Source organism: Lactuca serriola, chromosome 2 (genome assembly GCF_051521515.1).
Source record: "Lactuca serriola cultivar US96UC23 chromosome 2, Lser_US96UC23_V15, whole genome shotgun sequence".
Taxonomy (NCBI): domain Eukaryota; kingdom Viridiplantae; phylum Streptophyta; class Magnoliopsida; order Asterales; family Asteraceae; genus Lactuca; species Lactuca serriola.
In genome coordinates this window covers 218,999,644-219,012,042 of record NC_136409.1, presented here as the reverse complement: position 1 = coordinate 219,012,042, position 12,399 = coordinate 218,999,644, and the positions used below count along the sequence as shown (strand labels likewise).

Below are 12,399 nucleotides of genomic sequence, written 5' to 3'. Positions count from 1 at the left end.
ATACTTAAAATCCCTATTTTCAAAGTACTCATGAATATTGTAGCAATTCAAAATACTATGTCTTAACCCCAATCGACAATCTACAACTAATTCATGACAGTCTTAATTCACTACTTACTTCCAAAAGTATGAACGACTGTGGAATTTTGAATAATATTTAAATTATACAGGGAAGTAAAACATGCAAAGTGAAACACAATAATAAATTAATTAACTATGACATTATACCCATTGATTAAAAATAAACATTTGTTATTTAATCATCATAGCAATTATGAATTTATTCATTGTATAATGTTTCAAGTAATCAACTAACCACTTGAATTAGATAACATCAGTCATGCCATGTCCTGAACGTGCATACAATGCCTCTCGATGGTCCTTCATTTATGAATAGATCGATTAGACATTATTCCAATGATGCTCAATTCACGATTCTAAATTCTTATCACTATCCAAGATGTGGTGGAATTCCAACTTTACATGCACTAATGTATTGTGATATCGAGATTCTAAAGTCTCAAAGACAGAGTCTCCGTTATTACAAAATATTCCACTAGAACTTTGTTACAAGAAACAATTCCATGGTAATGAGGTCACAAATTCAAGGTACATTCCTTGAACACCTTTCTTACATTTAAGTTTCAAACTCACTTGTACACTTTATAGCCAACTCTTATTATAGATACATTTCCATATACCAATCTCCCATTATGGAATCATTTACATATTCCAATATGACCATAAATTATGACCAAGAATCATCTCGATCCAAAACATGCCACTATGGTTTTTCCAAAACAATACCATACTTCCAACTGTCTACATGCAACCAATCTTCAGTAAACCTCATAATGTTCTTGAAAGTTTTTTTAATAAGTCTAGTCACTTAAAATTTTAGTCTTTTTTCTCAAAATGCTCATAACATTTGAAAAATTAGAATAAACACATATTATGGCACATGTAATCGATCCTATATCCAAAGCATATAGGACTCGATTCAATATTACAAGGGTCCAATATTTGTTCACTCTCTTGTTATAAATTTTCCATATATAGAATATCCGACGTTGAAGCATTTCAACATGCTATTCATATGTGCCTTTGACTAAGTTCTATTAAACTATACAATCTAAACCTTTAGATACGTAATGAAGTATGAGTTCCATCTCTCTTATGTCCACTATAGCGTAACAGTTCCCAAAATTTTCAACTTGCAAATTAGAGACATTGTTCCCTATCGATAGTATTGTCAACATGTAATACCAGGCACAAAAATTATGCTCCCACTAGCTTTGAAAGGTACTCAGAAATCAACTGGACTTCTAGAAATCATGACCTTTTGACTTTCTCATGGAAGTACAAATTCCTATTTCACGATGCTTCGTCAAGCCTCTAATTAGGCTTTTTAATCTTATGCATTTTATCTAGATACTGTGTGTGTTCAACCTCTTTCAAGACGTGATAAACATATCTCCTGAAAGTTTAAAAAATTCCTTGTCATTCCTCATAGTTCGAAAAATGAAGAGGGATGACGTAATCATATTGTGAATTTGAGAATGCAATTAACACAGCCAATATCCAAGTTGATCTTTATTAAATCCTTAAAATCTATCAAGAAAAGTGTTTCCTCATAATCATTTTCATGAACTAGGGTGAAACCTTTTGTCACCTAGATTCGAAGGCGCATATGTTCCCATCCATGTAGAACTTTATTTTTCAACCTACAGTCATAAGACAAGGTTTATGACAAACCAAAATCACATTTAGTTCTCCTTCATGGACTGAACTTTACTTAATCAAAATTTATTGCCTTATGGCAGCTCAAAATCCCACCAGTGCTTCCATGTTGTTAGCAACTTACCCATATTGATCAATGTACTTTCACTGACCAACGTGCTTAGCCTTTTGCAGTTAAATGAAAAACATATAACTCATAGGGGTTTCCAACTCAACTGGAAGTGCATAGAAATTAGAATAAAACACAACATTCTATCAACCTTAGGTCGTGTGCTAGTGATAACTAAAAGGATCATTGTCGGTTGACTCTTGAAACTCTCAATATCAATAATAATCCCACTGACTTCTTGACATATGAGTTTTTTTCTCTCAAGAAACATTCCTTGACGATCTAAAACAAATATTCAAAAGTTTTTGCGGATTTCCGACATGAAAACACTTTATAGAATAGGTATCAGTTTATCTTTTGTTTCTCGATCAACGAAAACATCACAACTCCAATTCCAAATGTGCTAGAGTAAGAAAAAATTACTACTCCACATTTTACGAGGTATTGTTATCCTTCTTAGTTTTTTGGAATGAGTTTCAAGCTATGATTCATTGTTACTAGAACATGGCTCTAAAACTTTGATTGGGAACAAAGTATTACTGATTTTATGATCGAACCATTTGTAACAATGTTCGATTCCTATTCTTAGTTACACAATTTCACTAAGATGTTCTTGGAGGATTTATTTTGATACAATTCCACAATTACTAAGACGATCATAAAATATGATACTAAAGCATTCTCCTTTCTTTTCAGTTTGGAGAATCTTTTATCTTTCTGCCTGACAGATTCTTCTATATGTTCAGCTACTCTTTGAACTTTTCAAAAGTATTAGAATTCTGTTTATTCTTATAAGCAAAACCATATTTATTGAAACGTCAGTAAATCATGACAAATAGAGTTATCATCCCTCTTGGTGGATCTGAAGAGTGCATATCAACATGTATTACATCCGTTAGTCCTTCACTTTCCTCACATAAACATGTGAACAATGATTTGAGTCATAATTTTCCATTGAACAAGAATCTCATATACAATACAATTCGAATTGTACGAGTTGAATTATCAGTCTAGTTTCTGATAAGATTTCCTTTCACTTGGTTAATTATGATATTAACACAAGAGATATCATAAGAATCAAATCCACAATTAATATTGCTATTATTAGAAACATAACCAACACTTTCATCAATGCCATTGCATGGAAATAAGATAAGGCAATTATGTAAACAAAAACTTCATTTTATTGATAAAAAGAAAATTGGAACTTGTCCTTATAATGCATAAAATGAAAAATGTATTTCTAGACATTTCTAAAGAGTAATAGCAATCTATTAAATTATCCTAACTCGCTAGCAGTAGATCCAAATTCTGACCATCGAACCATCTGACCAAAGTCCATGTCCCACGATTAGATTTAGCTCACTTCACTTAAGCTTCCTTCTTCCTTTTAGATCCTTCAATACCATCAAAATGTGATCATCACATTATGTATTAAGAGTCTAAGAATAGGAACTTATAAAACAATGGAGTTAGATAATGGATGTACCAGAAGTAGAGTCATACGAATTGACTTTACCATCTCTGAGATCATTCAGGTACTTTTGGCAGCTTCGCAACCAGTGTTCCTTCAATTGGCAGTAGACACAAATGGAATCTTTAGGTGTAACACATGGAACGATCCCAGAACAAGCCTTTCACTTAACCATACGTTCAAACAGTTTGACCTTAGACGAACCCATTCCATTGGGAAGAGAAATCTTTTATGGATCACCAATGTCAGCATTGCTAATATCCATGGAAGCCTTGGAATCAGAACCTATAAGCATCTATGCTTCAGATGTGTTCTTAAGCTTTTCTATCCAATAGTTTGCTCCCTTGGAAATACGACACTCATCCTATCCAATTTGTTAATGTACGACTTCATTTTTAGAATGTGCGCACACATATAATTTCCATATTCATGTTTACATGCCAAAAGGGTTGAGTTGTTTCATATCTTTTAACTCGTGAAGTTGGAAGAGTCAAAGGAGGAGGAGGAGGTGGAAGAGTTGAAGAGAGACGATGTCTAGTTCCACAATTTCCTAAGGAAGCGAATACATTTTCACATTGGCTAAAAGGTGGAAGATCATCTCCAGAAGATTGAGGAAAACCATTTCCATAAGAACGAAGAAGACCATTATTATCTTGATTTGACATCTAATATTGAGTGAAGAGAGAATTCAAGTTAGTTGATTTTAATCCTTAATTATTAATCCATAATTAAAGTTAAGGCTAAGATCCATATTTTTGATTCGACCTTTGAAGAGGGATGTTGTAATTAAATTCAAATGTATTTTAGGTAGGTAGAGTCATCTCACCAATTTCAATCACTTGAAATTCCTAGATCTTTTGAGATTCATTGAATCTTATCAATAGCATGTTTAATCTCGATTATGCTCTTACCAATTGTGACTAGGATGCCGAGGATCACAATAAAGATGTGAATAACCATGCAAACCCACTCAAACACCATCAATCGATTTATGATCTCGCATTAATGTGGCGGTTAACCACACACACTCCATCAACAATCATAAACATGAGTTGTTTCACTATTTCACATTTATAGTCCCAAATTAGCGTGTTGGTTAACCACACACGTTCCACTAACGACTCATAAGGAAACAATGTGCGTTTTCATGGAATAGCATACAATTTCATATTTTTCCTAAAAGTAACTAGAGTGAGATTTATATAAGGTTTAGTTACTTTATATTATCACACTTTTAAGAGGTTATGTACTATCAAATTCGTTCGGCTAACGACCATCCACTATACAAAGGAGCGTTGGGTTATAATACACACTCATTCAACGATCATTTTATAGGCCGCTTCCTTAACCCCCCCCCCCCCCCCCTTAGTATATGACTTTGTGAATGAGGTGTACTAGCGATTTGAATGACTTATCTTATACATATAATATATTAAACTTTTAATCATATATATCGTATAAGGTGTATTTTAAACTTTTTAAAATATGAGGGCTTAAAATTAATTTGTTCGAATTAAACAATTAATAATAATTAATTTTAACCTAAATGATTATTTAATCTTTTATCTTAGTTAAAAAAAATAATATTATATATATATATATATATATATATATATATATATATATATATATATATATATATATATATATATATATATATATAGGGAAATGATCAAATTAGAACACCTAAAAGTTTGAGAACGCGAGAACAAGTATATTCATTCGTGATTCCATGTATTCATTTGTGGATAAATGATAATTTTTACGCACAAACAACATGAATATGTTTTTTCTCTTTAATTGAAATTAAATACGTAAAAATTTATCATTTCTCCACAAATGAATACATGGAATCGCTAATGAATATACTTTGTTCTCACATTCTCAAACTTTTTAGTGTTCTCATTTGATCCTACTCATATATATATATATATATATATATATATATATATATATATATATATATATATATATATATATATATAATCTAAAGGAGCTGAGGAACGGTTTTTTAGGCTTTTTGTTTTTGCCACAAATGTTTTCTGAATTTGACACTTTTCGTCCATAAAGTCAAAACTTTTACATTTTTGCGTTTTGATTAAGTTTTTGTGCCTTTAGGTTTTTGCCACAAATCATCAGTGACTTTGACACTTTTAGTCCTTGCAGTCAAAAGTTTTACATTTTGGTGTTTTTGCCACAAATCTGTAATGAATTTGACAATTTTCGTCCTTGTAGTAAAAAAATTTACATTTTGAAATAAAAACACAAAAAACCTCATTTAGAATTTTGCCACCATATTTTCCCAAGTTTGACAACTTTAACATTATTGCCACAAAATTTTTGGCTTTTTTCCACCAGTGACCCTTCTTTTGGTTGTACACTTTTGACATCTAATTTTAGAGCTGTCGAATTTCTTCCCTATTTGTGGTGATTTACAATTTCAGCACATATCTTTTAATGTTTGCTGATTTTTCCCATATTACTCCAAAAGCGGCGTAGCCTCGTGTTCTTTGCTAGTTAAATAAATTTAAATCATAATATTTCTCAATTAAATAATTTAATTTCATGGATTAAATAATTATTTACCAATTAAACAATTAATTTAAATAATTCAAATGTAATCCTAATCCCTTATACTTCTTTTGATCAATTCATTTTAGTGTACAATCAAATAGAAAACTTATGGCTCTGATACCACTGATGAGTTTTCTAGGTTATAAACAAAAATTACGTGTGGCGGAAAAACACTTAAACCCTTAAGTTCACATGCAACCTAGAAAGGATGCATGTTTTGTCTATTGATAGCAACTAACTTTGAATATCAAGAAAAACATAGGAGAGAGGCTATGAAATTTAAATTCATATATAAAAATATTAACAAAAAATAGTAACATGAACCATTTCTATCATTTATAGCAACATACTTTAAAAGTATGTTGTTATTTTTGCTCATTTATGTTATCAACATGTGTACTACATAGATTTTAACCTATAAACGAGTCTTAAGATTATATTATGTTCTATACGACATATTTATATTTAATTTCCTAACATACATAATGTATATCAAATTTTAAACTAAAAGTATATATTAATTTTAAATAATCAGTATAATAGTCTAAACAAAACTTATACCTTATTAATTTTAATGAGTGCATCTGTAATATTGAGGTTTGTCACTTTGTCTAATGTGATATGATAATAAATCAAAAGTAAGCAAATGTCCATTTGACTAACATATGGAAATAACAGTTTTGCCAACACCTCTAGTAAATAGAGTTGTTGAAGTAACTATAACAGTCTTCATGCAAGGGATGACAAAAATATAAAACATTAAACTATTATTTATTGATAGAAGACATACGTTTTTTTGATATCTAAAATATAAGACAAATCATCATTGATATGCAATATCGACCCAACCAAATAGTTGTCGAATTGAGGTTGGTCTGGAAATAAAAATTAAAATAATAAATTAAAATATTAGTTTGTTTTAGTTTAGTAAAATTCTTACCTGTTGGTCCACTAAAATCATGTCCAAGTTGCTCACCATGTTTGGGTTGATTTTCTAAGGCCCCGTTTGATAGTTGCTGACTGAGAAAGGGCTGACTAGGAAATGTCTGTCTGGGTAAGAAATCCTGACAGAGTAAGAAATGTTGTTGTTTGATACTTTGATTATACATCTGACTGAATGTGCTGAGTGATGAAAAATGACTATTTTACCCTTCTGTTATATATAGTGACAGATTAAGTTGTTGAATAATTATAAAAACATACATATTGTCATACAAAATGTGAATTACACACAAATAAAAAATGTCATACAAAATGTAAATTAAACATAAATCATTTAATATCCAAATAAAAATATAATAAAATTTAAAATAACATAATAATTTAACGTAAAGTAGGTGAAAGTAGTTGATTTGCAATCTGATCACGCAAAACACGCATATATTCAACGGCTTCTGGACCCCATTCTATGCCTTTTATGTTTTCTCTATCAATTCCCCCACCTTGGACGTCAGGAGTGACCATAGTGTCCTCCTCAAAATTTCTAAACAAGTCATCTTCTATATTGTATTTCCTTATAAAATTATAGATCGCGACACAAGCAATGACAATGTCTCTTTGCACTGTAAAAGGATAAGGAACCATTTGTTTTAAGATTGGGAATCTCGCCTTCAAAACACCATAAGCATGCTCAATAACATTTCTAAGTTTTGCATGAGCATAGTTGAACCTTTCTTCTCTAGTTAAAGGTCTGCCTCTTCTAAAATCGGCTAACCAATACCTAATATTGCGGTACGGAGCCATAAACCCACGTGTGTTTATATATGCGGCATCACAAAGGTAATACTTATCTGCAAATGAACGTGACACATATTATATAAAGAGATAGATAATAAAAGTTATATAAATATTACAAACCCGGTGGAGGAAATGGAAATCCAGAAGTCGAATTGAATGCAATTTCTTTCAAAACTCTTGAATCATGTGTTATACCCTCCCATCCAGCCCAAACAAAGGTGAATATCATATCAAAATCGCAAATTCCTATAACATTTTGAAAACATTCTCCTTTTCCTCGTCCCCTATAACGAGTTTGTTGATCAACGGGTACAACCGCATGTACAAGAGTTCCATCTAATGCACCTATTGCTCCGGAAAAAATATTTTTTAACCGTCTATGTCGTTCCGATTTATGTCTTGTTGGATTAGGAGTTGTTGGTACTATAATTTCTTTTGCAAAACACATCATTTCAGTTAGGACCTCATGAAAACATTGATGAATCGTTTGCGTGAAGTGATGAAATCTTCCCTTAACCGCGCGAAAACGTTCATTATGTCCTATAACATGTAAGAATATAGCCATCTTCTCTTCAATGCTTATTGTCCTACTAGCTTGCAACCAATTTTTTTGGGTAAAATGGTTGCATAATAAAGAAAATGCCTCTTGTGTAAGACACATCATATCGTAACATTGTGTAGGGTCTCTGTACATCAAATCTTGCGTATACACATACTCGCTTGAATCGTTATCTCTAATTCTATGAATTCTGATTAGTCTGCGTCGGTTTGACCTCAACCAATAAAACACAAGTAAAAGAAAAGCTACAACTTAACCATAAGAAACCATACTTGACCTGTTACAAACAATTAGGTAACATGTTAAAGTAAAAAAAAATCATGCACCAAAAGTCATATTTAATATCCAATAACATCCAAAAGTCATAAAACAAAAAACTAGTAAATAACAAAAGTCATATTCAATATCCAATAACAACCAAAAGTCATGCAAATAACATCATCCAAAGTAACATCCAAAAAAGTATCAAACATAGGATCCAAAAGTCATGCAACAAAAAACTAATAACCAAACTTTTCTACCCGCACCCATCAAAGGTAACCATACTTCCTACCCGCACCCATCACCCACGACTCACAACTAGTATGTGAAATTCATAACCAAACTTTTTCTAACATCAGCACTTTCACCAAATAGCAAAAGAGTGGTCTTGTGTCTTTCATCTTCTTCTCCCCATTCCATTTTGTTTAATTTCTCCATACACGCATCAACATCCTTATCCATTTCACTTTTTTCAATTCTTTCACTTTTTCCACTAACGACCTTGCAACCTTGAGAATCTCCTCTTCAACTTCTAATGCCCTTGCATCTCTCTTTTTTCCACCAACTCTTTTGTTTCCACCAACTTTCGTATTTTTTGAACGCCCCGAAGATTCTTCACTTGCACCTACGTGTTGTGTTGAGGTTTCCATTGGAACATCATCATCAAAATCGTGGGCACTAAACTCTTCTACAGGACGAGGGAGTGTAGAAGATGTCCCCCAACTTTGAAAGTCGGTTGAGGTCGACCCTTCAAATAGTTGGGTGCAAAGATCAGGAAACAGCAGGGGTTTAGTTTTCAATGACAACAGAACTTGTTCAATTGTTTACAATTTTTATAAATATTAGTATTTTTTATAAAAAAAATTATAATAGTATTTGTTATAAAAATATTACCTTTCCCTCTTCCTTCAATTGTTCATCTGTCAGATTAAATTTATTTTTTATAGGTTCATATATATTGTCGGTTTTGTTTTTTAGTTTCACCCAAGCAACATACTTTGATTTGTAGTAGTCAAAGTGGTTTCTCATTTGCTTCTGATCAACCTCTTTACAGTGTTCGTTCATAAATTTTACGCGTACTAGCTTCCATGAACTAGCCTTAAGCCCAGAACCCTCACGACCATTAGTGGTTAGTTCATGGATACATGCATCAAGAAAAGTTTTGTCCTCACTTTCGTTCCAAACCAACATCCTAAAACATTAGTATTTAAAGTAATTTATCATAAGTTTTATTAAGATCAAGAAAATCTTAACATTAAAAAAAATTCCAACTTTCATAGCTTATAAACAAAAAAAATCACAACATTACCAACATAGCTTGAACACAAAAAAAGATTTCAAATTTTGTTCCAAACCAATATTGTCATCATACCTTTCATATTCCATATCTTATAAACAAAAAAAATCTGATTTTTGATTTTATAGCTTATACACAACCAAGTTTTAGATTTCATAAATTTGAGCAAATAATGATTCTAATTTCATAACATTTAAACAAATAGTTTCAGATTTCATAACATTACATAACATTACAACAACATGTGAAAGAGTCAATGTTTGAACTTTTAGAATCAAATGAATTGCTTTTGAAGTCAAAGTTGAGGGAAATTTGTCATTATAACATTAAACCATTGTAAAAGAAATGTAGAACTAAAATTATTTAGGGATTGTAAAACAATTGTTTGGGATGAATTTTGATTCTAAAATTAACTAGTTAGAACTTTGACAATTTATTGAAGAGTTTAATGTTAAACAAACACAAAGAACAAATAAATTAATGTTGAACAACAATCACAACCTTCCAGCGTATTCTATTCAGCAAAGAAGCAACATTCTCCTTTTAAAGATTGATTGATTCAACATAAAAAGGTAAAAACATCCAGACATTAAACACATTTAACACAACAAACACAAAAATCTTCTAAAAACACCATGTGGATAATCCCTTCAATCACATTCTACGCATACCAACAAGAATAATCACATTCTACGCATATCACACGAAAAAAACCGAGAATCGAACCTGTTTTGATGTGTTTCTCGTCAGAGCTGGAACGAAGGGAAGTCTTTTGGCCGATAGTCGGACTGGAAGGGACGACGATGATCTCCTGAGTTGTGCGATGGCGGCCAATTTGTGCGATGGCAGCCAATTTCTTTGTTGTCTCGCTGTTAGGTCATGATGGTAATAAAGAAACAAGAGGGAAGGGAGGTAATTTTTTTGAGTCAGCAGCGCCTCAAGATCTGACCGAGAATCATTTGAGCCAGTTATTTCTGAATGAGAAAACTACCTTATCAAACACATATTGTCTAACCGAGTCAACCCAAATCGCTAACTCGGTCCCGGTCAGACATAAACAAACGGGCCCTAAGTCTGCTTCCAAAGCATGACTACCTGAACACAAATATTACATGTTTCCTTCGACGCAACAATGTCAACAAGACTATCAAAGACAATTTCATTATCATTGTTATGTGTCATTCCACCTTCTTCAAAAACAAAATATGATTGTGTTTATGATTTAGAAGTACACTGTTATAAATGGGTAATGGTCAAATCACTTTGAAGAACAATTGAAAGTAGGATGTTATTTTGTCAAATTCCATCAAGGTTTAAAATGGTCCCTTTAAACTACTATATAACAATTACAAAAATGGTCCATGTAAACTAAATTGTTTAAAAATGGTAATTTATTGAATCAGATGATTAGCAAAAAACATAAACAAACACACAATAACATTATTATTTAAAAAATGGGCACGTAAATTGAAATTAAAAAAAATGGTCCTTAGTTCTGTTAATAACATTCTAATAATAATAATTACATAAATGATCCCTGTAAAATAGAAAATATAAATGCACAGATTCAAAACATTAAAGATTAAAGTCTAAGTATATTGCTATTAACTAAATCTGTTAAAACAAAATAGAAACTACAATCCGCTTTGTATTCACTTTATAAGAAGCACGACATGTAACACTTAATAGTCATATGAATAAGTCATTATAAATATGAAATTGTCTAAAACAACACGAACACCGTCGTGTTTAAACTAAATGAAAAGAAACATAAGATTCAAAACCAAAAAAAATTACTTGTCAAACAAATCCATAAGCAAACAAATTCAAACTCTCAACAAAAGTATTTAAAGTAAAATGCCAAATAATGATGAATGGGTTAAACTTATTCCAACTTTTCCATTTTTGAGATTTTCAATATAGGAGCAACAACACCATCTTTAGAAGAAGACCATTCAAAAGATTCGGTGGTGGTAAAAATCTCAATAGGCCGCTTGACGGAAGTAGTTGTTAGTGTGACTGCATCAAGATCAATAACATCAATATTGTCACCATCAACTGAAACACTCTTATCCTGTAAAAAATTAATATAACAAAATGTTAACAAAATATTTTTATTACCAATGTTTAAATTCAAACTTATATGTAGTGGCGTTTTACCTTAAGACACTTGTTAATAGGAGTACCATCAGAATGAATACTATCTTGTTCATATGCAGATGAACGTTTGAAAACCGCACCAACTACACCTTCATCACCACTCATCTTATGAACAATGTAGGTGAGATTAATGTTCTGGAGATTAAACTTTGAAATCTGAACTTTAAAAACAAACTTTCTATTTAGAAAGCTATTGAACTCATTAGATATTTTGACGTCCTTGATCCTAAAGAAAAATATAATAAGACATTTTGACCGTTAATACAACCCAATGAAAATAAAATGTAGTAACAATATACAATTGACTTGTCGTGTATACAAACTAAAAGAAATAATCGCTAAGTACGTAAAAAAATCGATAGTTAATGTTTCCAATATTGAATATACAAAAAAAAATATTAACGCTACCTTTGATATCTTTTCCATCAACCACTGATTACTGCGGTGAATAACATCTTTAACATGACCGGTCAAAAATACAAATGATG

At 31.4% G+C, this 12,399-nt stretch overlaps 1 protein-coding gene across 1 annotated transcript; it reads right to left on the bottom strand.

Annotated features, from left to right (window-relative positions):
* Nucleotides 1-7,220: 7,220 nt before the first annotated feature.
* On the bottom strand, nucleotides 7,221-8,199 carry LOC145090084 (uncharacterized). The gene is made up of 2 exons (XM_079028431.1): nucleotides 7,755-8,199; nucleotides 7,221-7,687 (listed from the first exon to the last, which is right to left on the bottom strand). The coding sequence occupies exons 1-2, from the start codon at nucleotides 8,197-8,199 to the stop codon at nucleotides 7,221-7,223; spliced, it is 912 nt and encodes a 303-aa protein (XP_078884557.1).
* Between the last annotated feature and the right edge of the window lie 4,200 nt (nucleotides 8,200-12,399).

Excerpts from the sequence above, each read along its gene's own strand:
- LOC145090084 (XM_079028431.1), bottom strand. The coding sequence starts at position 8,199 with ATGGCTATATTCTTACATGTTATAGGACATAATGAACGTTTTCGCGCG. Across the intron at positions 7,688-7,754 it reads ATTTCCATTTCCTCCACCGG|ATAAGTATTACCTTTGTGAT; the intron begins GTTTGTAATATT and ends GTTCATTTGCAG.